Genomic DNA, 25,889 nt, shown 5'->3' with positions numbered 1-25,889 from the left:
TGAAGGAACAGGTTAGCCTGGGTAAACAGCATGTGGACCAGTACAAGAACATGGCCACAGCCATGGAGAAGAACCTGTCTGAGCAGAACGAGGCCAGCAAGCGGCTGCAGGAGGGTCTGCAGACCCAGCTTAGGGAGGCCACACAGACACGGGAGGCTCTGGAGAAACAGATCCAACAACTGGAGAAGGACAAACAGGCTGCTGGCAAGGAGCTATCAGAAATAAGGGTCAGTAGTAGTGCAGTCTTCTCTTTTAACTGATGCATAATGTACGAATGAATAGCAATTACTCAAGCAACTGGCTATGGTTTTGAAAAAAACAGTTATAATAGATGTTTCAGGTAACATCCGTTATCTTTCGTCAGTGACACTGCTTTGATAATTGCTATTTGGCATATCTTATCACCTGGATGTCCAGCCTTCATCAAAGTATGATGTATGATGTATTTACTCACCTGTGTAAAAAACACTGAGGTCCAGTGGACACTAGTCACATGGATTGGCAAACATTTTTCCGAACTATGGGGAATAGTGTTATTTACTGTTGCAGTTACTGCTGAAATCACATGCCACATTTCAAAGTTTCTCTCATTCTAAAGAAAATGTCCCCTTCTATACTATAAATCTTGAAACATTTGTAATGCTTCTATTTTCATTTTCAAGGTTTCCGTAATGACCTTGTTTTCCAATGTATAACTACTACACAATGTAAATATACTAATTGCTTGAACCAATGGGGAAATGAACAAAAATTGATGGCGTTCGCAGATGGTATTTGTGTTATCAAGTCAGTTTGGCCTAAACAGTTGAAGGTGTTCAGAATTTTGTGTTGAGGTGTTTTCCAAAAATCAAAATGGATGTCCCCTACCCCCAGGACTCCCAGGGTAAGCACACCGCTGACCTGCGGAAGTCCCTGTCCAGCCTGCAGACTGAGGTGAGGGATGCCCTGCAGAAGGCTGCGGATGCCAACAGGAAGGAGCAGGAGGCACGTAACGACCTGGAACAGCAGGTCAAGCTGGCGTCTGAGGTAACATATCCGACATATCGTAATCTTCAAGCAGACGTGGTGTTGAAAATCGTAAATTTCTAATCCATTTTTTTCCAATAGTGCTTTTGGGGTTCTGACATTGCTCTATTCTAAACAGATGTGGGGTTGAAAATTGTAAATATCAAATCTGTTTTTCAATGAGAGTGCTCTATGTGTACTCTTAAGAGATGTAAGGTACAAAATTCTAGCTTTAATCAGATCTGCTTTTTTTTCCTGACACTACTCCACTCAGAACATTTACAATTTCTACCCAACATCTGCTTGGTGGACACTGGTACATTATATTCAGTTCTTGAGTCTCAGAAATTGTGATAATTTCACTTGCTATAAGTAAACAACAAAATGATGAGCATCAAAACATGAGTGGCAAAAAGATGATGAGTGACAATGGCACTGCAAGTGTATATTGGTGACACCATGTTCTAGCCTACTGGAACATGTAGTTTGACACTACTCTGTGGTATTAACAGGCACAGGACAAATACGAGCGAGAACTGATGCTCCATGCTGCTGATGTACAAGCACTCTCCACTGTCAAGGAACAGTTAGAGGACCACAATGACAAGCTGTCAGCAGCTCAGGAGGAGGCCAAGAAGGCTCGAGAAGAACTCCGTCTGGCTAAGGTTAGTCCATCTACTTATCTTCTTCTGTACTGTCAAACAAAGAACAAGAAAAAGATAAGTATATAGAGTCATTGTATGTAAAATGACTGTTAGTCTTCAAACATTTTTGTGTTTTCCAAATACATATGTGTCCTTGTGCTGTATGACTATTTTGACTGCAAATGTAAAATACAGCAAAAACCTCCTGCCACAAAATGAAATCCCCACGAAAATGATTGAGTTAACCATATAAAATTAACTATTGATACAATATGCCCCTGATTTCACTATTTGTCTGCAGGTATCGTGGGAGGAACAGAAGAGAATCCAGGAACAGTCCATGACAACTCTACAGTCCCGCTGTCAGGAGCTGGAGAAGCAGAACAACCTGCTGCATGAACAAATAGAGAAGGTACAGCTGCTGCTTAGGTCTTTCATGGTGGAAAAGCCTGTGCAGTGCATGATTGTGTGCTTTGTAGTACAAAGAGATTAGATGCCATGAAAAATTTTCAGATTCTGAAGTTTTAATGTCCAGGGCATGTTTCACCACAGAGTGACAGGAAGTGAAGGTCAAAAGATCAGTTTCAGGAGTGACAGAAAATAGAGTTAACAGTTGACAGACATTATAGGGCATGAGGTCAAAGGAAGATGCTACTGATTCCTGGGTTAGGTATTGTTTTAGGTCTATCTGTCTTTGTTTTAGCAGTAGTACCCGGTCCTGCATATTATTCCCATATGCTAATCACATACACCATAGATTGACAGGAAATGATCAAAGGACACATAAGCAAAACCTCATTGTATAGTTAATGAGCTACAATCAAACAAGACATAAAAGTTCACAGGTGTATGAAGTGTTCTAACTCTTATTCCATAATTTTGTTTCTTTTCCCCAGCTGAGTAACCAGATGTTGAGTCTGCAGTCACGCCCTGCAGCAGACACTGCAGTCACTGCAGCCTCCGTCAGCGGGGAGGGCAAGTCCTCGGAGCAGCTGCTGGAAATCATCCACTTCATCCGGAGAGAGAAAGATATCGCTGAGACTAGGTTTGAGGTCACACAGGTGTGCACAGTCTACATCTTCCCTTCAAATAAATTTCATCTTAGTGTAACACACAGTAAGAGACATTACCCATAATTGCAAATGAAGCACTATAGCTAGAGGTTATTGTCAGCTATGGTCTTTTTTGCTGTAGATAAATCAATATGTCATCATTATATTATGCCAGATTGATTATCTTGTAAATGAAAAATCAAACTTGTGAAAATAAAACATGTACAGTCAAACCTGTTCTAATGACCACCTTTACATATGAACTACTTGGCCTTTGTAACCACAAGTTCAAGACACCTTAAAGTATATTTCCCATTGCCCCAGACATCATGAACCCTTTCTGTGGTATCCATTTTCTTCCTTAATCCCTTTGATGGTCACTATAGACAGATTTGACTGTTCTTTTTAAAACATGTTCTCTTTTTACCACATATAAAACGTTGTAGCATGTATGCCAATCAGTTAATCCCCCATCTGTACTACAATGTACTAGTACATGACGTGTTGCAATAGCAGTTGTACCTTTAACCTTAGCTCACTATTTCCTTTGCCTCCCCAGGCGGAGAGTGTTCGGTACCAGCAGAGACTTGAGCAGCTGGAAAGACAGCTGGCAGAGGCACAGCAGGCATTGGGAGAAGAGCGCAGCAGGACAGAGGTAAACTGGCCTGACAATATTGCCTCATTTTATACTTTCATTTTCAGTTGGAGACTGGATTTTTTAAAAAGTTCAATGAAAATAGAACAAAACAAGCATTACAATAATCACGTAATTATGCGCTGTTTACTTATGAATTTTTTTTGCGAGCTAGAGTACCATGTTCTAAATTGACTACCATGTTCACAGTGACATCATGGAGGAAATTTACTTTGATAACCTCGCAGCAGGAATCAACGAGTTGTACTATGAATTATAAAATTCGAAGGGAGTACATTTGTGTATTTTGTACGATCTATGTTCTTAGAATGATACTTATCATAGTTGAATGTAATCAGAAACTGTTGTATTTTGATGTAGAATCACTGGTGTACAGCACAAAATATGGTATCTTAAAGTTGTGCTGATAAATTGGTGAAAAAGAAAACAACTGGAGCTAAGTAAGCTCGGAATGAGCAGGATGAAGTGGAGAGAGTTGAAGAAAGACTGATTGCAGATGCAGAGTGTCCAGACCACTGCAGCAGCAGAACACAGTGAACTACTACTAACAAATGGCTCTTCACTCCATTGTACGTGCCCCCTCCCCACAGGCGGCTGCCCAGACAGCCCTGCAGCACCAGGAGCTGATTAAGAAGGTGGAGACTCTGAACGTGCTGACTGACAGCAACAAGCTGCTGAGGGAGGAGAAGGAGAGGGTAGAAGGGCAGCTACAGGAAGTCACAGCTAAGGTGGGGAGGATGCCAGCATGTGTAAAACCACTGTTACACATACATATAACAAACCATAGCCTCCTGAACTTCTGCAGACTGTGGTTGGAAGTTGAATGTGAGCATGGTCATCTGGGGTTAGGAGTTGCCTTGGTCAGCAAGGTTGGCTAATAGTCTTTAAATGTGGTCTGCCAGCCAACTATGAAATTTGACAAATCAAACTGGAGCTGAAATAGCCTAAGTGCTGACTGTAGATGGAGAGTGGCAGGGAACAAAGTCATGGGAAGATCAATGTGTGACAGCGGCTTATAAGATACATACATGTACAGTGGAATCCGCTTTATTGTATCGCCTATTTGTCTGGGCATTTTATCCAATTATCCGGCCTATTCTAGAGTCCGAAGTTGGCTATATGACCAGCTTTAGCGGCATTGGTTGGGGAGGGGTGTAGTTTTGAAAACCAATACGCAAACATAACACACAGACGCTCATAGAGGTTACCACTCTAACGATACGGAACTCCGTTTACAAAACTTTAATCATATGTTCCGATACTGTGCGATTTCTGTGAGATGCTTGATCTAATAAAGAGTTCAAATCAGTGACTAAATGCACATGTGGAAAAGTACGCTTGACTCGCACAGCCGTGCGTCGGCATACCAAAACAAAGACGAACATGGCTCCGCTCGTACTATGCCGGAGAATATGACGTTACTTTCATAATTTTAAGTTAAAACAACGGTATTGGAGAGTGATAAACTCTTCACCTTCTTGTCTACAACTTGTGTCCACAAATGACTCTGAAATTTACGTCTTTCGCGGTGGAAGACGGAAAAAATTCACGTTCAAAACATTTAAAATGGCGGCGCGTGGGTTGAGATATCCCGCCATTCAATGCGCAAGATAGGTCATTGCGAAATCACACCCCTGTTGCGTTACGTGCGTTGTTGTAAATCTACGTAGCGCAGCCGAAATCAGCTCAATTAATGAGACAGTGGATATGAAAAAAACACATTTTTGTAAGGTAAACCAAGTTTAGACGTTGTCTGAAGGGGAAATATGAACTCAAAAGCGTGTTGACGTTCCAATGACGTTCGCCCATCATGCCTTGCGGCAACCTAACAAAATGGCGCCTAACTCCAAATGTTCGCACGCTAGCACAGCGCTATCGGCTAGATTTTCTGTGGAATGTAACTTTCTTACGGTCCTTTACATGGCTTTACGCCTTTATACATACATTTACTAGTTACCTTTGGACTCATTTTGTAAGTTTTAGGGCATATTTTCCAATTTTTAATTTGTGTGACCTGACGTAATTCTATCCAAAAACCCGAAGTTTGAGACCGTGGGTTATCCAATTCTGCGATGTTCTAAACAATAGAATGAATGGCAAATGTTTTGGGATTTCGTAATTTTATCCGATTACCCGAATTATCCAAAAAGGCGTAATACGAATAATTGGAATCCACTGTATAAGCTTGCCAGTGTGTCATGTGGAGATAGCAGGTAAAAGGAAGATGATATAGCTTGACATAGAATCTCGAATTCATAGCAGGCCTTAATGTTGTGCAATTGGGAAAGGCACCTACTGCGGTATTTAAGTACCTAACTAGAGGTCCCATCTTTCATGAGAGCCATACCTTGAGCATGGTACAGAACCCGCCATGTCCATAGTTGGGGTAGTTGTTGATCTCAATAAATAAGCCTGTATTCCACACCAGGTGCAACAGCTCCAGAAGGACATCGAGCCCCTTCAGGAGTCGAACCGTAAGCTGTCCACCATGAACGGCTCCCTGCAGGCTGAGAACACCATGCTGAAGAAGGACGTGGACCGTTGGACGGCTCGAACACACCAGCTGATCGAACAGTCCAACAAGGCTGACCCTGAGGAGATCAAGAGACTAACAGAGGTGATATAATCTTCACAGTTCTTATTGGTTACGGTTTAGAGAGAAGATTGAATAGCAGATTCTGAAGCTCTGCTGTGCCAAGGCCTTCTTTCATAATGTGTTTCTAAAACTTCTTTAAAAATACTTTATTGTGTATTGTGTGCGAGTAGCTTGACAAAAGGCTTTTTCATAAAAAATGTTGCCTTTCTAGTTTTGGTTTAATCCATTTGCATTGTTGGACTGCTTAGCCCTGTTCAACAACGTATTTCCTGGATGAAGCCCTGTTAATGATATTGTGTTTACAGGAAAGGGACAACCTGCAGAAGCAGCTGAGCAGCAACACAGAACAGATGCACAAGTTCCGCGCCGAGGCCTCTCGTCTCAACACGCAGCTAGCGGCCGCCAGGAGCGAGACCAGCACTGAAAAAAGGGAGGTGACCCGGTTGAAAACAGAGGTGGGCCAGCTGAAAACAGAGGTGGGCCAGCTGAAAACGGAGGTGGGCCAGCTGAAGGCTCAGTGCAGCTCGCTACAGGGAGAGATGGCTGGGGAGAAGAGCTTCAGCAGCAAGCAGGCACAGGTGAACACACTTCCTAGCAGGCTTTTAGCCAGGCATGCGTCAACGCGTCATCTGGACGCACTTTTCTTAAGTAGAATAACAAGAAATTTGATGCCCCTGGACGCCCTATACTGGGGAGAAAATCCTCTGACAAGCATGAAATTCTGACTGACCAGCGATGCTACCCAGTCATCTGTGGTCACAGTCTTCTACTGTGACATCTGTAACAGTATTTTTGCCTCTTTGGATACCTTAGAATGCACTGTTTTAACTTAAAATCATCATAAACTCTGCACCATGGAAGGTGGATGCCCCTGGACCCCCCTACAATAGTCACTTACCGCGACTCACCAATAAGTTTGGACTCCCTGTTATAAATCCTAGCTAAAAGCCTGCTTTCTAGAGTTTGAAAGTTTATCTGTGTTGTTTGATTCCTGAAGCAGTTGAACTGTTGAGCTTGTTGTGTTAATTTTTGCAATATTGGACTTGTTTTTACGGTAATCCCTAAGCTCTGGGAACTTGCTTTGTTTACAGCACTGCTTCAAATTTCTTTCACAAATTGTAGTCCATATAAATTTTGTGCACTTAACATACCTACAATAATGGAGATAAGCATAATTTACTTGGTTCTATCCACTTTCGTTTTAAGTATTTTGACTAGCAGGGTAGTCTAATTTTAGAAAAGAGAGATAGCAATCAGATTATGGATTAAAATGTCGCCTGTGAGGATGAGAAATCTTTCCTTTTTTACCCCTTTGAATATGATTTGTATCAGTCATTGTTCCCCATTCTGCAATGTCCTTTCTTTTTAGGAGATTGAATCTCTGAAGAAAGAAGTACAGACAAAATCTCAGGAGGTAGAGGAGAAAATGAAGAGCGTCAAGCAGCTGAAGACGATCGGTCGGCGCTACAAATCCCAGTTTGAAGAGAAAAACACTGAGTGTGAAACACTCCGCAAGGAAATGGAGGGTGTGAAGAAGGAAAATGAAGAACTTAAGACCAAGGTTGCACAGGTACGTGTAACCATGTCGTTGTGTGTGAGTATTTTTTCATCCCCATGAAAATGGAGATATATTGTTTTGGGTGTCTCTGTGTGTGTCTGTCCCTCTGTATGTGCATGTGTGTTTCCGGATTTTTTGCCAGCGCATAAGTCATTTGCATAATCAGAATATTTTTGTGATGGTGTGAAGGGACCTACATTGTATATCTCTACAGGCACCAGCACAGGGGGCAGAAGCAGGAACAGCCCAACAAGCTCAGCTAGAGGAGAAGACAAAGGCTCTGGAAGAGATGCAGCAACAACTCAAGGTAATGGGCACTGGAATGGAATGGTTCCCTGCTAGGCATATTGGGGGCACTGACAGGAAGTTAGGTCATAGGTCCCAGAATAGGTTATCTCATGTCCTGTCTTCAGTTTCTTACCATGGCATATCTAGAGCCAGGGGGAAAAATGAATGAGACACAATCTGCACGAAATTCACAATGATAAATGTATGAATACAACAGGTACATGTATTTCACAAAAACTAAAGACATTTAAAGACACCCACATTTCATAGATACATGAGTCTTTGATCACTTGTGAATGTCTGTTATAACTGTTTTGCCTTTTCTGTCTTTGTATCAGACCTCTGAGGAGCAAGTGGCCAAGCTAAGACAAGAGGCCACTGATGTAGAAGAGAAGCTGAAAAAGGCAGAGGAGGAGAAGGCTGCCCTCCAGGCATCCGAGTCAAACCTCAACAAGTCACTTACCGATGAGAAGGAGAAGGCCAAGAAAGTCCTGTTTGCTGTGAGCTTCACTTCTCTGTGTTACAAAATATTTGACTGGTTTAAGGTCTTAGATTAGATTACTAACTCTGATGAGATGTTTTTGACTGAAGCATATGCAGGGCTCAAATACTGTGTACATACATGTAATGCACTCAATATAAATTGGATCTGTGCGCCTAACATTTTTGTTACAGTGTATGTGCTGGTGTTTATAGATACATGTGTACAGAATATTGTACTAGTACTAATATACAGCATACCTGGTTGCCGAAAAGATGATAAGAAAAATTACTTTATCGAAATACACAATCTGGGGTTATCACAATTTTTCAAAGATCAAAACTGTGCGTTGCTGACATTCTACCGAACATTTTGTATTTCATGTAGTGCATCCAATTTTTTCTGTGCACCTCAAGTTTTAGGTTATGCTACTCCCATAAATGTGTTTTGAGGCCTTCATTTGAATGTCATTAATCCTCAGGCATCTAAAGCCTTCGATTTTTCACTATTCAACTGAAAATGTCTTTACGATGTTCGATATTTAGGCCAAACAGAAGATCCAGCAGCTGACGAACCAGAGAGACAGCCGGGATAAGGAGCTGACAGAGCTGAAGGAGAAGAGTGCAGCAGCAGAGCAGAGTAAGGAAGAGCTGGAGCTGAGACTCTCCTCACTCAAGTCACAGTATGAGGGTATGGGCTTCTTGTTTTTCTCCAGTTTTGAAGAAAGTTTGTATTATGTAAGTACAATGTATGCATGGCTCTTGAAAAAAAAATCTTATTCACATCTAGTATGGTATCAAATAAAAGCTCTTTAATATACATAAGTTAATGTTTTGAACACAATGTATGTAACAATTTTCAGAGTATTTAGAAAGAACAGAAACCTGTGTTGAAACACCATGAATATTCATCTTTTAATTGAAAACAATATTGATATATTGAACAATACTGTGTGACCAATACGGAGTTAAACGTGGCAAAAGGCTACCTTAGCAAGCTGAAAGTTTAGGGAGCTTTGTCTGTTTTATCTCTTTCAATTCATTAGTGCACTGTTTGGTAGGGATTTTGGGGGGATGAAGATGGTAACAGTACATGTAACTTGGCAGAACTTAGTGATTACTGTACTTAATTTGCAGGTAAGATCATGAGGCTGGAACGGGAGCTTTCAGATGTGCGAGAGCAGAACAGGCAGGAACAGGACAGACAGCAGCAAGAGCAACAGGACCTACAAAAGAGGGTAAGGACCAGCCAGCAGTGTTTCACTCTTCAATGGCTTAGACAGGCACTCCCATTAGGGCTGTGTACCAACATATAACATAACATACAAGTACAGGTACCGCTGTACCAGTACTGTTAGGTTTAGATATCTGTAGCTGTACCTGAAGTATTTGACAAAGTAACCTGTGGTCTTCAACAATGACAGAAATGTACATTGTAGCTTAACAATTACCAGAATGTTTATGTAGGTTGCGACTATCTTCTAAAGACAACCATTTGCTTTCCAGAGGATCTCAATTCAAAGTCCATACAATTTTTCATATTTTCAGTCACTTTGTTAAATGTTGATCTTTGTGGTAAGTATAACACTGACATTTTACTCTGTCAAAGTACTGTTACATTGATGTACTTAAGCACCATTACATTGATGTGTTTTGGGACCAATATTTGGTACTGAATATGATGCAGCCCAAACTGTATTTAGCAATGAGAGTAGACATGCCCCAACATTGATAGCTCACTGGTCTGCTTCCAGGTGGAGGAACAGCAAAGGCAGCTGGAGGCACAGCAGAAACAGCTGCAGGCTCAGCAGCAGCACCAGGTGCAGCAGGTGCTGCCAGCCAACGAACCTCCGACAGCCAACATCCGCCCCATGGCAACACCCTCCACATCAACACCAACCAGTAAAGTCCACACTGTATGTGCTTTCATGACTGCTATTGGTTTTGTAGAGATATGTTTGAAAATACTTGACTTTTTGCAGTTTTCCTGTGAATTTCTAGCAATGCATGATGATATGTGATGTAAGGATTTTTTATTTAGCAGATGTTATTGTTAGGTATCCCATCTTCAGTCATACAAAATTCTCTTATTTTTTATGCAATTTTGTTGGCTACAAAGAAAAGTAAATATTCGAGGAGTTATATACTATATGACTGTAGTGTGTCTCATACCTGGGCCATCATAATGTTTGATTGATAGGGGCATTCCGGGCCAGTCTGTATTTTACAGTATCTACCTGACCTTTATATAACACAGTCTGACATGATTCAAACGCACTTTGCGTGAGATGCTGTCAACAATTTGAATTCTCAATTCAGATGTTGAAATAATCAATGATCTTACAATTTCTTGTTTGAGGAAATGTTATTTTCTCAACTTCTGCCACATTTTGCATTGAAATGTGTGTTTTCTTGGTTGGCATGACCTAAGAGAAATACAATACAGTGTATTCAGCCATCAGTTAGAGCCCTTCCACAGGTCAGGTTGCCCTAAAAGATTTTTGGTTTATAAAATGCACATTTTGAGATTCATCAGTAAGTCAATCTCTTTATTTCTTCTTGTAAAAGGTTCCTCCAGTCATGTCAGGAGCATCTTCCAGCCATAGCTCCACCCATGGGTCCAACAGGCAAGCCCCTCGGGCAAGTATCCGTCCCATCGCTAAAGCACCAGCCACCGTCACTGTGACCCCCACCCCCTCAGGGAGTATGACCCCCACTGCCACCGTCATGCCGACCACTCAGGCCGACACCCAGGAGGTGGTCACTGTGGCACCTGTCTCGGGTAAAGAGTCATCTACTGTGGAGAAATGTTTACATAATGTTTTAACTGCTTCTTCTTTTCTTTTGCCTCATATTTGACCAAATCTGAGGTCATGTTTGTCGTATGATAGCAAAAGCAGTGCATTCTTGGGATAGTAATGGATGTGTTGTACACATGTACAAAATTCATTTATCATAGAACCTAAAAGACTGTCTTTGATCTTTGTTGGCAAATAAGATCATCACAGCTTGCTTAAAAATTCTACACCATAAAACACACACAATGGTACATCTACCACATTATTGTGCCTGCGCTGTGATCAGCCTCGTTCGTCAGATGGTAAACTTCATTATGTATAACCTGAGAAGAAATTGTATTGCACGGATTTGGGACATTAACAGCCCTACCTCACTGTTAGGATACAACTATGGCATGTATGTCTGAGTATTTTTGTACGTGTACCTACACTAAATATAGATTATACTTATTAGAAAACTGTCTCATCTGTCATGCAGATTGAATCTCTGATGTGCAGAGATATTTAATGGCAACTTGCAGTGGTGAACAAAAATTTACTCATAGAAAAGGACTGTACAACATGTCAGTTCTTATAGTGTGGCTTGATCCCCATGTGTCCAGGTGTGGTAACAGTGACCAACACCATGGCAGTGGTCCAGGCCACGTCCACTCAACAGGCAACGGCTTTCGTCCAGCCCACCCAGCAGCACTCAGTGGTCAGTGGGGTGCAAGCAGATGTACAAGGTGGGGGCATCTTTGCAAAAATGCTTAAGGAATTTGCTTTGTTGGTGCAGATATCTTTCCTTGATAATTAGTATTAATTACTTTGTTGCTGTACAGCTTTATTGGTATTGTCTGTGACCTCATGTATTGATGCAAGTTGTATATTAGATAAACAAATGTGCTGGGCTGTAAATTTATTTTTGCAGGGATTTGATTTTGTGGTAAAAGGAAAGGTTTTTGCATTATTCTAAATTCAAATTCGAAACATTCCTGTAATATACTGTGTTACAAACTCACATTCATATTGTTAGGAAGTTGCAGTGGAGAAGTCACAGTGAAAACCATGAAAATGAAACCACTGAAAACAAATCACTCAACATTTACAGTACTAAAACCTTGTACAATGGCAGATCGTGTGCCTTTTTTTGTTCTTAAATGGTGATTTGGAGACATGATCTCATTTGATGTCACCTACAATGTATGTTGAATGTTGGTTTTGTAGATGTCACATTTCTTGCCTTGCTGGAATTAACCCAAACTTCTTGCATTAACAGACACCCAGCCATCGGCTACTGTGAGCCCCACCCCTGTCGATCGCACCCCCACCGCCGTTGATCGCACCCCCACCCCCGTAGAACAGATAGCCACCCCTCCCCACCCCTACGAGTCTCAGCCCGGCCCCTCCTCTGCCCAAGAGCCATGCCCTGACGATGCAGCGCCCACAGGAAAACGGCAGCGGGAAGTGTCCACTCCAGATGTGCAGGGGGGAGACACTCATCCTGTTACTAAAAGGGCAAAGGTAATGTAATATAGTGTTATATCATTAGACATTAGCACCTGTTATAACTTAGGCCACAGTCACTGACTATAGTATAGATAACGAATGTTATCTGAAATGTCTGACCGATTCCAAAATCTGGTTGCTTGAGTAATTGCTACATGTACATGTATTTGGCATATCTTATTACATGTACCTGGATGTTTCACCTTCACGTCAGGCCACAGCAGACTCCAAATCTACTGCAAGAGTTCAAAAAGAAACAAGATTTTGAAAATGTAGACCATAAATTTTGAACAAGAATTGGCAAACGGTAATGTCCCTATATTTAAGTAGTGCAGAAACTGACACTAGCGTGGTAGCCTAGCATCACTACAGCTACAGTCATGGCTACCTCACTCGTAGTGTCACTTTTAAAACTTACGCACAAGGCTTTGCCACTCGTGTCACTTCTAAGTACATGTCATGTGGACCATAGCTGGAAGAAAACTTTTTTGTCTTTCGCCGCGCTTCCGCGGCGAAAGGCAATCAGACTGATATTAGATTGCTGTCCGTCTGTCCGTCCGTCCGTCCGGGTCGACCATGCCATACCGTGCTAGCGAGATATTCTACCCTGCAGATTCGATGGTATTGCCAAAGGCCATGCAAGTACTAGTATGTATGACATACGTATCGGCCTGCCATGAATGTGCTGCTTGGTTTATGCATGGCTTATTAGCAGGAATAAAGGACCTGCAATGTGCCCTGCACAACGTATTTGTAGACGTCTATTCAACCAAAGACCTCCGCGATTCAACTTGTACTATATCTGCAAGGTAAAGAGAAAACATTTAAGGTATCTTTGCGTACGTGTATTCGATGGATATCAGTCACACTTCGTTTCTCTTAGTGAATGCGGCGCGTACGAAAGGGTCCAAACGTTGTGGTGTCTTTCCTCCCAGTAGGTAGGGGTAGGTCGGACCTTACGATTAGGCAAGAAACACTGGGCAAGTTCCAAGGACGTTATCGTCCTTGGCAAGTTCAGAGCATAACAACGTTACAATGCCAGCAGTTGAAGGAAATCTTCATCTCACAATCTGTCACTACCACACGGCAATATTGCAATGTAATTGTGGAATATAGCGTTTTTCGTGTGCGTAGAAATGTAAAAGAAATTTTCTTTGACACGGGTGGGCGCAAAGCATCATGGGGCAGCAAAGAAAGTAGATAGCGGGGAACCCCCTACAGCTGTAGGATCAACCAATCAGAGGTGCGTATTGCGATCACGTGCACGTCTTAGCTAGCTGCAAGCGTAAAAAATCCTGGAATTGGGCGGGCAGTCTTCAATCCCAGTGTCAAAGATATTTCCACGGCTTGCGGAGCTAGCGGCAATGCGAAAAAAATCCTCGGCTTGCGCTGAGGAACTGGGCGGGCAGTCTTCAGTCCCAATGCCGTCGACTGGACAGCGGCGAGCACGTCGCTAGCTCGTGAAACACACAATGACGTAATTGCTGTTTGTTTTACTAGGGGTGAAACCGTCATTTCACCATGTTTCACTCTTTTGTCACGTAGGTGCAATATTTGCTTTCACCCTTCCATATTTACATGGGAACAATGCGAATCCGGGTGACACATTTTCACCGTGTTTCACCAACATTCACCCATTATGTGCCATTTTCACCGTACGCCGTGTGGTAATGATCAAGGAGGTTAAAAAGAGATGGTAGTTGCAATGGAAAGAGATCCTAAAATCTTCCTAAACTTCAACCTACACAAGAACAGCATCGGCTGTCCCGACATAGTCAGGAGAAAAGCAAGGTAAGGGGTGGACACAATAAACTATACAGCAAAATATGACTTTTAGCAAGGAGGTTAACCTCGTTGCTTTTAGTCCTTCTTTAACCTCCTTGCTTTTAGTCTTCAGATGCGCCATATGCATGACGGGTAAAATGTTGATTTGTACCTGTTTTTACAGATTTCATGTTTTTAAGAAACTGACAAATGTCGTAAGTGTTGTCCAAAATTTAACATTATTTGGCGGATATCCACAGTATTTGTTGTAGCATTCTAAAGCTATGAAAACTTCATAACTAAATAAAATGATAACATGCTCTTGGCCACAAAAGAAGTGACCAACAGTAATTATATTGTCTGGCTATGTTACATTTGCTATTTGACCTGGAGTCCAAATTTCTGGAGAATCATTATTTGTTTGATTGTTTGGTTGTTTGGAGGTTTGGTTGTTGAACCTCATATTTAAAACAAGGAGAGTTTTCGGTTTTTACAGTGAGTAGGTTAGTTCCAGTGCCACAAAGCCTGTGTCTACATCGAACATGTGTCTAGTTGTAACATATTTTGATTACCCCACAACTCGCTCATTTTTGCATCCCCTTTCCTTACAGAGAGAGCATTAAGCAGGTAGCTAAGCTGTTGGTGCAGATCCATGCCTTGGACCACGCCCTGCAGGTCGCCAGAGAACACAGCCTCAAGGATCTCAAACAGATGGTTGTCGGGCGGTAGCACATGGTTACCACACAGGATACTATACATCCTTCAGAAACTTGGGAACATGGGCTTTCAAAAAACTTACCACCTGTAGCTTTTACACTGGTCAGCTTGTGGTCATCTCATATGGTAAAGGATATCTAGTCCATTGTATAGTAAGTCCTTTCATGAACTAGTGATATTGAGTAGCACAAACTTAGATGGGGGAGGGGAGGACCAGGTCGGATCAAAGAAATCTCCAATTGTTTCCATCTCATGTGAACTGGGTTGACAGACATGATGTAAGATTTTGGTGTAGAAATGGCCATTGTAACAAACCTATAATTACCGGTATGTAATTTTAGTACGCCTTATTCTTATAAAGGATTCATACCTTCTGTAACATCTGGAGTCTGTACATGTTCATAGTGTGTACTGGTGCAGTCTCTCTGCTAGCAGGTAGTGAAGAAATACAGTCAGAATATGATGTCCTTTCCACTTTTACATTGTACAACTCAAGTGATGGCTATCATGAGGAAATATCTGCCTTTGATCAACATTCATTGAACGGAAAAAAAGCATCCATCCTGAATCTTAGCACATTCTAATCGTGTTTGGTGAAGACTGGTGACAGTGTATAGATTGACTTGAGTAGGGAACTGTGAGCATTGTACATACAGGAAAGATGTGAAAGCTATATACAATGTATCTACTGAGTTTTGTGGAGGTCTACTGTCAAAAGAGTCAAATAAAACTTGATTTTTTTTTTTGCATACAAAAATCGTTACCGACTGAATTTGTCAGTTATTCTATTTATGAATCTCCTAAAGGCACAGCATCAAGTTCTCTGACGAGGTCTTTTTTAACCTCCTTGGTGTTATTAAACAGCCGTCGGGGTCTCGCTGGCGGCGTCTCGCGTCCTCCCCAGCCATGTGGAAATTTTGGAAGGTCGGTGACCGGAGAGAGCTCGCCCGGAACGTCGCATGTATAGACAACTACTTTTGTATAGTTGCATATGTTGGAACAAATAGCAATTTATTACAGGCCTGCGATAACAAAACCTACTAGTATATTGTTTTCGTTGGCGTCCATGGGCGCCACCATTTTGTCCCAAGGGAGTGTCGCATGTTGGGAAGGGGTGTCGCGATTTTGATGTGTTATTACGATGTTACAATTTTAGGACCATATATCCGTGCACAAAATAAAGCGCTTATATACCGACGCTTTCGATCAGTCCTCTGATCCTTCTCAAGTTGAAATGACCCAGAGCCTAAGTCACGATGTGGAGAATTACCTCTATGAAATCCAGAATTGTGCAGAGATCTGACGTGGGCTGGGAGGCGGTTGCATGTGGAAAATTGCTTACTACTCAAAATTTCAAGGGATCTTCGTGGAAGAAACTTCAACAAAAGTGTATCCCTCTTTGATATATGTAAAATACACTGACTAATATTTTATCTAATTGATTTCAAATGAGAAGATTCCAAGCTACCCCGATGGAGTGAGTTTGTGGCCCATAACCACTGACGTAATGAATCAAAATCTCAATAATTTTGCTTTCCGAAAAGAAATGAAACGTTCCTTTCAACATACCACAATGAAACTGCATTTGCATTTTGAAACTCATTAAGTACAATTTTATTAACAGACACAGACCTGACAAAAATCAGTAAACTGGATGCTGCACCAATTAGAAAATGAACACATTATATCAGCAGGCATCTATACGTTTAAGGGCTTACTGGTGCAATAAATTACGAGAACAAATTGAATAAACTTTGTACGTCAACGTACAGAACAAGTGTTGTTCACATGAACATAGGACTTTATAACACCAGTGGTAATCAGATACTCCACTAATTCCTTAGTAGCGAAATGGACAATTGTTTTGAGTATCGCCCCTTCAAAAGTTTGCACAGACCATCAAGTCCGGACCTGCACCTGATCCTTTGTACCTGTACCTGAATTTTCTGTTCCAGTACCCACCCCTAGTTCATACCATTGAAACTGTTCTGAAACTCATCTGGTAAAAGTTTTACCTACACAATATAAGTAAGCGAAAGACCAGCTTTTTTTAAAAGCTCTTGTTTTCAATCAGCTGAAAATTAAGGTCATCCATGAAATTTACTTGCTGTGGCCTTATCTGAAAATGTTATGCACAATATGCCTTCCTTCATACCAGGAGTTTTACTGAACTTTTCTATATCCATTCAGACGGAGGCACAAACAGAGGAGTCAACTGAGGTGACAGAAACAGAAGAGGAGCTGGGTGAAGAGGAGAGGGAAGAGGAGCACTACACAGAAGAGCCCTCTACTGGTGCAGCTGAAACTGCAGCTGTTTCCCAGTCAGCTGATGACAGTGATGATGATGTCATTGTTGTTGATGATGATGATGATGAAGAAGAGGAGGAAGTAGAGGAGGAAGATGAGGAAGAGGTTTGTCATACATGAGGCTTAATGTATGGGGGCAGTAATACCCATCTCTGTTTCTATAGGCTTTGACACAGGCTGCTACACTAGGGAGCTAGTCCAGTGATAGTGGTGTTAAGTCCCACACTCTTTCTATTCAGTACTGAGTGTTAAGCAAAGAAAGCAGTTTTTGGTATGTCCTCACTGGTGGTAGAACCCAGACCTACGAAATATCAGTTGAATACAGGACGTCTTGTTCAGCAGTCACATGTTTTACAAGGCCATGAAATGATAAATAACACACAGGAAATAGCCTGCTTGTATTTTTGCATACTTAGACTCCTTCTTTTGGCTATTTTTCTTGTTTGATAAATCCTGATGACCTGTCTTTGATGAATACCTACCTGTTAAATGTTTTAACAAATTATTATATGTTATGAATTCATAATCATCTTAAGGCGCAGACAGTGGCCATCACATTGAACGTACATGTATCCATCCTTACAGGAATATGAAGAAGGGGACAGTGTAGATGAGGAAGATTATGAAGAAGATGTGGAAGAAGGTAGTGAAGGGGAAGAAGAAATGGAGGAAGAACAAGAAGAAGAAGAGGAGGAAGAGACATACGAGGTAAAACTACATGCAGTTGGAAAAGTTTTAGTAAGTATTCAGTGAACCCACAGTTGGGAAACATACATGTATATTAAAGAAAGCAAACCTAAACTTGATACTATTCCATCTGGATAAGATCTGCATGTTGTAAAATTCACTAAGGACAGTCCAACCCTGTCCCTACAGATGGGTGAGGAAGGGGAGTCAGGGGAGGAGATGCAGGGAGAGGAGGAGGCTGAGGAGGAGGAGGAGGAGGACCTGGGAGAGGAGGAGCAGCCTAGTGATGAGGATGTGGTGGAGATAGTAGGTAAGTACATACTAGGTATTACCTTCATGGTGGGCAGAATAAGCTCTACAACCTGAACTCTGAAATGTTTATCACTCAAAATACCAAGCTTTCTGATGTATTATTTATTTATTGGTTTGGCTGTACAGGATACACAGCCAGGGCTGCCCAACTAGCCTATGGCTATTACAAAGGGCTAACCCTGCTGTATTGGTGGTACCTCTACTCATGGGAGTGCTAGAGGTTGGTATTTGTAGCTAGTCTAAATGCTTTCTGTACTCAATGGTCACAAAATACCTTTCCCAAGGGCACAAAATTGGGGCTTGTCAGGGGTTTGAACCCAGGACCCCTTGACTCAGGCCTAAATGTAAAACTTGTTGACCCTAAGTGCCCATTATTGTGTGCCCCAGATGATGATGATGATGATGATGAGCCAGCCATGGAGGGTGGGGATCAGTCAGGGAGTGATGTTGCCCAGCCCATGTCTACTGACCAGGACAATCAACAGTCACAGCAGCAGACACGTGAGGAGGTACACGTACGTATAGGACATTTAGCCTGCCTTAAAGTAATGATGTTTTACTTCTGTAAGTGTTTGTGATGTAACAATAAAACATAGACCTGATGTGCAAAGCAATATCTTTGTTGCAAATTCCAAATAACACTCAGTCATATGGAGATAAAGTTTTGGTCATACTGATACATGCCAAGCCTGCAATTATGTTAGCAAATATGTTGTTAGTGTCATTACTTTGTTATTTGTCACTAGAACACTTTTAATGATGTCAAGCTGTAAAAAACGACAATTCAGCTGTACCACTGGTCTTTTTTTATTTATTTCATGAAGCAATACTGAACTGTTCTGAAAGCTTCCAATACAATGTGTTTGTTTTATTCGTACACAAATAAACTTGAATGTGTAAAAATTAATTTGCAGCAGCCCAGACCAGCTGTCCAGAGCAGACCCCGCCAGCCTGTCCCCACACTAACTGTCCAGCCTCCTGCTGCTGACCAGTCCCAGCCACAACCCATCCACCCTCAGGTGATCATAGTGTAAACTTGTCTCCCTGATACAAGTACAGGTATATGATAGCTATATATATACGTCACTTGAATAAGAGTTTAAATCACGGCATCAGGAGGTGTTTGTTGTGCTAGTGCTAGTTGCACAATGAACATATATAGAAAGTTTACTAATAGTATTATAAGCACACAAATGTATATGTAAAATTTACCTGAACATCAAAGAAAATTATCTAAGATATGACTGTGACGCACGAGTCTGTGTTCATTACTGCAGTTTGGATCCATCTTAACCTGGGTTAATGCTGTATGGTAATCCAGACATTGTTCCAAGGTCCCCTTTCCACTAGATGACTTGATAGGCGACCATTGAGAGACAAAAGTTGGAATTGTGTAACCTTTTATTTTCTAATTGGAATATGATGCTTGATGCAAAACTGTGATTTAAAAGCTGCAACGTTCAAAACATTTTTTCTTTGTCTATGAAAGTCATTGAAAAATCAATCTTTCAAACATGATCATGCAGCAGTCACTCAGTGCTTGCAGCATCTTGTAGAAAGGGGGTGTGATCACAAAAGACTAGTGGTAAAACTTGGATATGTGACATAATGAGGAACTGTCAGAGAATCTGACCTGTCTCTGTACCCCCCTGCCTGCCCCCCAGAGAATCCCCCCTCGACTTGAACCCCGCCTCCTGCCCTCAGGCAGGGCCCAGCTCGCCCCCTTCTCCCTCGGGCCGGTAAGTGCAATAATTACACATCCCACTAGATGGCGTCGGTAGCAGTGCACGGCTTGTAGTAGCTTCCACCACCTAGCACACGTACAGTCATGCTGTTAACTTCCATGCAAATAATGCATGAGTTTAAACAAAGTACATTATAAATCAAGGTAGATACAAGTCATGCATGCATTTTCTAAGACAAGGTGACACCAATTAATACCTTGGCTCTCAAATTGACCCAATTCTTTTTTTTCAAAACCGAAACAAAGACAGCCATCTTTTCAGTACGAGATAAGATGACTAGAAAGCAATTGTCAACTGATTTTAATAGTAAGCACATTCATGCATGCCAAATCTCATTGGACTTTAACCAAATCTTGTTTGTGTTGGCAATGTGAAATGGTTTTCTTATATTCGTGCTCTATCAATCCCTTTAACCATCTAAGAGTCAAGGGCTTAAGTCGGTGCAGCTCTATGTAGTACATTTCACTTACACATAGATGCCACTGATCCCACTATTGATTATAACTAAGTAGTTAACAGATGGCTGCCAGATGTTTCCCCTAAAGCCAGACTTCTTTTTTCCGCTCTGGAAGTTAAAACAAGAGCAGGAGATGTCTAGAAGTCTAGCTTTTACATAGGGAACCAGGTGTGTTCTGCACCGTGAAGGGATATTTTAGGCTTTAGGTCACAGCATGTAGATTGTTTTGCTTATACTGCAGTGCACGGAAATTACTCATGAATACCAAGCACCAAACACTGTCCATCTAGCACATTTGAAATATTCTGTTAAGTGTAATTTCAATGTTCTCATTTTGACCTCACAGCGCTGTCACATTAGTTATAGGCCATTGTACAATTATGATTCTGTAGAATTTTCAAGCAGACTTACCCAACTAGCAAGGATCTAAGACAGAACACGTGCATGGCTATCTGAAGAATGCCCTCAGACAATTGCATGATGCATGTGACTTTGCTCTTACCTGCAGAGAAGATACCAAACCAGTTTGCAAAAAGACTCTTCCTCAGATTTTTGCTCTACTTTGTTTGGATATCTTCATGTTCAAATGCAGTTACAGACTGATATCATACAGTATGTTACAAAAGTCTAAGAGGATGTGTGGTGAATGATGTGGATGTGTGATTGACAGGGCCATGGGGGACCAGCCTTTGAAGACGTGGATGACTGCACGGTACCCAGCACCCCAACCCTGTTTGTACCAAGAAGAACTGATGGCTTCGCTGAAGCCCTCAAGTAAGGCAGCTTATCATTACTACAGAATCAAACATGCTTCTAGGATTTAGATCAGGATTATCTACAAGAAGGGATCAACAAGAAGAGTAAAGCTGTTAACTTGATGTTTGTAAAAAGCACATTCAACTTGTATACATCTTATCTGTTGGCTCCAAATATACAATGTAATGATGACATGTATAATATGCATTGTACATATCTAAAGTAGAAATCATTGTACGTAGAAAGAAGGACCACACACACACAAGATGATAATTGTACTTTACATGCACTATAGATTTATTTTAGTGGTAGAGGAGGAAAAGAGGCTTGTTAAGTGTTTTAAGTTTGCAGTTTGAATAATTGTGTAGTACAGTAGCAATACAAGGGAAATGCAATATCACAACTGTCACAAATTCTTGATGGAGAGGTCACTCCAAAAATGAAACCACCACAAGCACCTGAAGTATATTTGTGTCCCTGCCAGTTCTCCACAGATCCAGGGTGTGCGCTTCTCCTTCGGTCCTCCATCTGAGATTGCAGAGATGCAGCGAGCCCAGCCTGGACTAGCTCAACTGGCTACACAGGGAGGTAGGGCAGGTCCTTCATTACAAACTCAGCTGGCTAAATTCTTGATTTGTCACTATAGCTTGTCAAATAATTTACATATGGTAATGACCCCAAATCCTAGGTTCTTCTATGTATAGATTATTTTGTGAGGTGACACTGACAGGTAATGTTTCATAGAAATGAGAGTAAAGAATGAAGACTGAGCATTGAGTGTAGAGCTGAAAAAGTCTTTGGAACAAATGCATCAAGCATGTATTTCAAATTGAATCAACCCCTTTCCATTAGAGCAAGGAAAGATGTGACAAATTGCTCAACAAATTCATAGATAAAGAACAAAGATTTTTTAAAACTTAGCGAGTGTTCTGTTGTCATCTTGCATCATACTCCAGTTATGGAATCAAGGGTTACACAGCAAATTCCAATTTTGGTCACAGCAATGGAGCAAAAAAGTTTCATTTGTACAGTTTAAGGCATGTTAAAATCTATGGGAATCCCAAGTTAGAATGGCAGTACAAAAGGCCAATAGACTAAGTGTGTTGCTGCTGTTTCCCCAGCCCTCGGTATGGACGACACCCACATGGACCTGTTGGGTGGAGAGGACGAGGGTTCAGGCCGCAGCGTCCCTACAACCCCAGTACAACTCACTGCACCTGGTAAGTCCTTACAACCCCAGTACAACTCACTGCACCTGGTAAGTCCTTACAACCCCAGTACAACTCACTGCACCTTGTAAGTCCCTACAACCCCAGTACAACTCACTGCATCTGGTAAGTTTGAGATTGAAGAGAAGACCTATCCCATCGCCCAGCCTTCCTCTGTCAAAACACAGAAATCCAAAATTGAAAGTTTAAGGTTAAAATGCAGATATTTGCAGCCACTCTCGTTGGTTTAACTGCAGATTGCCACGCTATTATTGGTTGAAGTACTTATTGTAATGCACAGACAGGATCAGTCTATAGAAAAATATATGTAGCACAAATGGCTGATGACATTTCTGTGTGTGCACAGTTACGGTGTTCAGTGAAGGTGGTCCGTCAGTGCTGGAACATGCAGAAATGAGCACGGTACAGTCCATCCCCCGTGTGCCGTCCCCGCGCACATCCCCGCGTGCCGTGCCCGTCTCGGAGCCGCCCAGCGAGCAGGCCTCCCAGGATGTACCCCAAAGTACCGGAGACACTCAGACAGGGCTGGAGGACCCCAGGTCAATGTCACATTGTCATTTGCATGTCTTAGATGTACCATGTAGGTTTGGTAAGGCATAGAAGACTCCAAGACATAAACTTAAATGTCATCCTGACAGCTATATCTACAAAATCTAACTTAGGACAGTACATGATGGTTGATAGGACCGTACTAAGCATTGCTGTTAGTAAAGGCACATGTTAGCAGTGTTTTAAAAGAGCAAAAGTAGGATTGAAGGACAATAAACTGATGGAGCTTAGTTTTAGGATTTAGCCTTGCCTTAACTGAATAGTGCACATGTAAGAAACTCTGCTTACAGTTTCATCCAACTTGACATTTTCTTTACTCCAGCAGCCTGGAAGAAGAGGAGGTGGAAGGGAGGGAGGGAGACGAAGAAACAGAAGAGCCAGAAGAGGAAAGCAAAGAGGCACCTACATCAGGAGGTCAGACTCTCCTCTTTGTGACTGTTGGGATGGTTTATTAGAAGGATATCATACATGTATTTGGTACATGGCAGAATTGGCTTCCATGCTATGTGATGAGCCAGGAAAAATCAAGACGCTGTTATTAACTTAACCTTTTTAGACATATCCCTGTGCACTGAAATTCTACATGTGATGTGTGCAGGTGATGCCTCTGCTTCTGCTGAGGAGCAAGCAGCTGAATCTGAAGCAGGTGAACAGGTGCAGGCATCCTCCTCAGGTGCTGGTCCCACCTCTGCAGGTGCCACGGGGAGCACAGGTAGAACTTTTGAATTTGACTTTGTACAACCCTTATTACATTACATAATATTTTTTCTTATTTTTCTCCCAATATGTTAGCAGTAGTTCATGAAGGGGCATACATTGTAAGTATGTGTTCTGCAGCAGGTTCACTTGGTCTGCATCAAGCAGCATTCGTCATATTGTTTATATCCTCTCTCCACTGACTTGGAACATCTTTTAGAAAGATTGCAAATTGGTTTAGACCTTTACATAGAGAGTATAGTAAGACGAAGCCTTCCCGGAATGTTTTGCAGAATCCAGACCTAAACCCAACATAAAGCCAGTGGTGTGGTCAGACCCACAACCCTCAGCACAGCCTTCACCACAGAGGGGGAGGGGCACCCGCAGGATCAGAATTAGAGGTGAGGAGCAGATCTTTATACAGTACTCATCCTGAAGGAACAAAGGCACAAAATATCACCCGTTATCATTTGTAGCATATTGAGGCCCATGTGGAAACATTAAAGGTAATGATTTAAAAGTTATAGGAAAGGATAGAATGTCTTATCAGTCTGCAAATTACAGTCAAACTTGTCCATAAGTGGTCATCTTTACATAAGGACCAACTGACCATTGTGACCACTTTTTGGTAATTCTTTTGACAATTTTCCCCATGCATTGACACAAGCATTAAGAGTTCTGCCTATAGTATAGTGACCACGTGTCCAGTGTGTTTTTGGAGCAGTTATGACTGTTGAAAACATCACCGCCAATCACAAGCAAGCATTAATGACCGTTACTCGAAACACTCAGTTTTTGCAAGTAAGTAGAGTTACAGTGTTGAAAATGAACAGATCCGTCATCCGTTCTTCTGTCTTAGTGATCCCCACCATGCATAACGGTCTTATGTCTTTATTTTCACAGGATCAACTGGTCCTCGTCGGGGATTCCGAGGGTCGAGAGGAGGGGGCCCGCCGCGTCAGCAACCATTCTAGCAGCTTCCGCCTGTCAATCACATTGCATCCTTGGATGTGCTGTTGCAATTATGTACAATACTGTACGTGCTTAAAACACCAGACTGTAAACTAGACCTATATAAGTAACTATGGTGATTATAATGTCATTTACAGACTTAGTTGGAACATGCATTAAACATGCTCTTTATGACAGAAATTTGAAGCATAAATATTGTAGTTGTGAGTTATATGTGCTGACGCACTGTGGGATCTGAGTTTGAGAACAGTCATTTACTAGTCAAAATATGTCTTAGACATGTATTTCATGTATAAATATTGTTATGTCTATGAGTTGTTATCTTGTAACCTGAACTCCACGTTTCTGAAAGAAGCAGCTGTAGTGTCAGTGCCTAATTGTGCATGTAGATGCAGCATTGTGAAATAGGGCCTGGAGCGTATTTGAAGAACAAGGCTGTACATGTATCAGTCATATACCCATGTTGTTTGAGTTGTAGTTGGAAGTAAATAGTACGTAACAAGAGAAGATACACTTACTTTTTACTTTTGGACATTGTTCCCATCCCACATTGTTCCCATAAAGCTATGATTCTAAAAATAAATCACTTCTGATGTTAAAACATCTTAAGAGACAATGCAGTAAGAAGATCGCCTCACCTCACCTAGTCCCATCCTCATCTAGAGAGTCAGGGACTACGGTTGCAAGTAAAAAGATCAAGTACCTTAAATTGAGACGATTACCTTCAATATTCATGGAAGTGTAATATTGAGTTTTGTGCAACATGTTAAGGAGAACTGTGCTCTATCCGTGGGGAAACAAGATGATCAATATATATGAGAAGTTGCTTGTATTATGAAAGCTTTTCTTTGCATTCCAGCTTACTTCTGCTTCTGATAGTTGATCTGATGGAATATATGTGAATAAAGACCCAGGAAACACTAACGTAAAGAGGAAGCTTCTTTATTGACTGTAGTATGATTGATGGAGTACTATATGTAAAAACACCTTAAAACATCCTAAATCACTTCATATGTTATGTACTACAAATAAAGAAGTTTTTACGACAAGCATGTTTCAATGTAACGACTCTGGTTGCACACCCAATATAACCTTTGTGACAAAAGTTATGTGACACTGTAATGAAATGTTCGA

General features: G+C 41.5%; 1 protein-coding gene across 1 annotated transcript in view; it reads left to right on the top strand.

Annotated features, from left to right (window-relative positions):
* LOC118405224 (nucleoprotein TPR-like) overlaps positions 1-25,685 on the top strand; it is a gene marked incomplete in the record, with an annotated part of 42,728 nt that extends 17,043 nt beyond the window's left edge. The window contains 32 exon segments of the mRNA XM_035804615.1: positions 17-227; positions 874-1,026; positions 1,518-1,670; positions 1,951-2,061; positions 2,546-2,710; positions 3,261-3,356; positions 3,947-4,084; positions 5,785-5,973; positions 6,258-6,530; positions 7,322-7,522; positions 7,725-7,817; positions 8,137-8,298; positions 8,825-8,969; positions 9,416-9,516; positions 10,033-10,194; positions 10,847-11,060; positions 11,679-11,801; positions 12,335-12,579; positions 17,236-17,457; positions 17,938-18,060; positions 18,229-18,349; positions 18,739-18,866; positions 19,266-19,370; positions 20,016-20,090; positions 21,224-21,327; positions 21,794-21,897; positions 22,431-22,529; positions 22,885-23,077; positions 23,410-23,501; positions 23,686-23,799; positions 24,077-24,184; positions 24,687-25,685. Coding sequence (XP_035660508.1) covers positions 17-227; positions 874-1,026; positions 1,518-1,670; positions 1,951-2,061; positions 2,546-2,710; positions 3,261-3,356; positions 3,947-4,084; positions 5,785-5,973; positions 6,258-6,530; positions 7,322-7,522; positions 7,725-7,817; positions 8,137-8,298; positions 8,825-8,969; positions 9,416-9,516; positions 10,033-10,194; positions 10,847-11,060; positions 11,679-11,801; positions 12,335-12,579; positions 17,236-17,457; positions 17,938-18,060; positions 18,229-18,349; positions 18,739-18,866; positions 19,266-19,370; positions 20,016-20,090; positions 21,224-21,327; positions 21,794-21,897; positions 22,431-22,529; positions 22,885-23,077; positions 23,410-23,501; positions 23,686-23,799; positions 24,077-24,184; positions 24,687-24,757 — 4,594 coding nt within the window.
* Positions 25,686-25,889: the final 204 nt, after the last annotated feature.

The sequence above is a fragment of the Branchiostoma floridae genome, chromosome 2 (assembly GCF_000003815.2).
Source record: "Branchiostoma floridae strain S238N-H82 chromosome 2, Bfl_VNyyK, whole genome shotgun sequence".
NCBI classification, from domain to species: domain Eukaryota; kingdom Metazoa; phylum Chordata; class Leptocardii; order Amphioxiformes; family Branchiostomatidae; genus Branchiostoma; species Branchiostoma floridae.
This window is presented reverse-complemented; position numbering and strand designations above follow the sequence as displayed.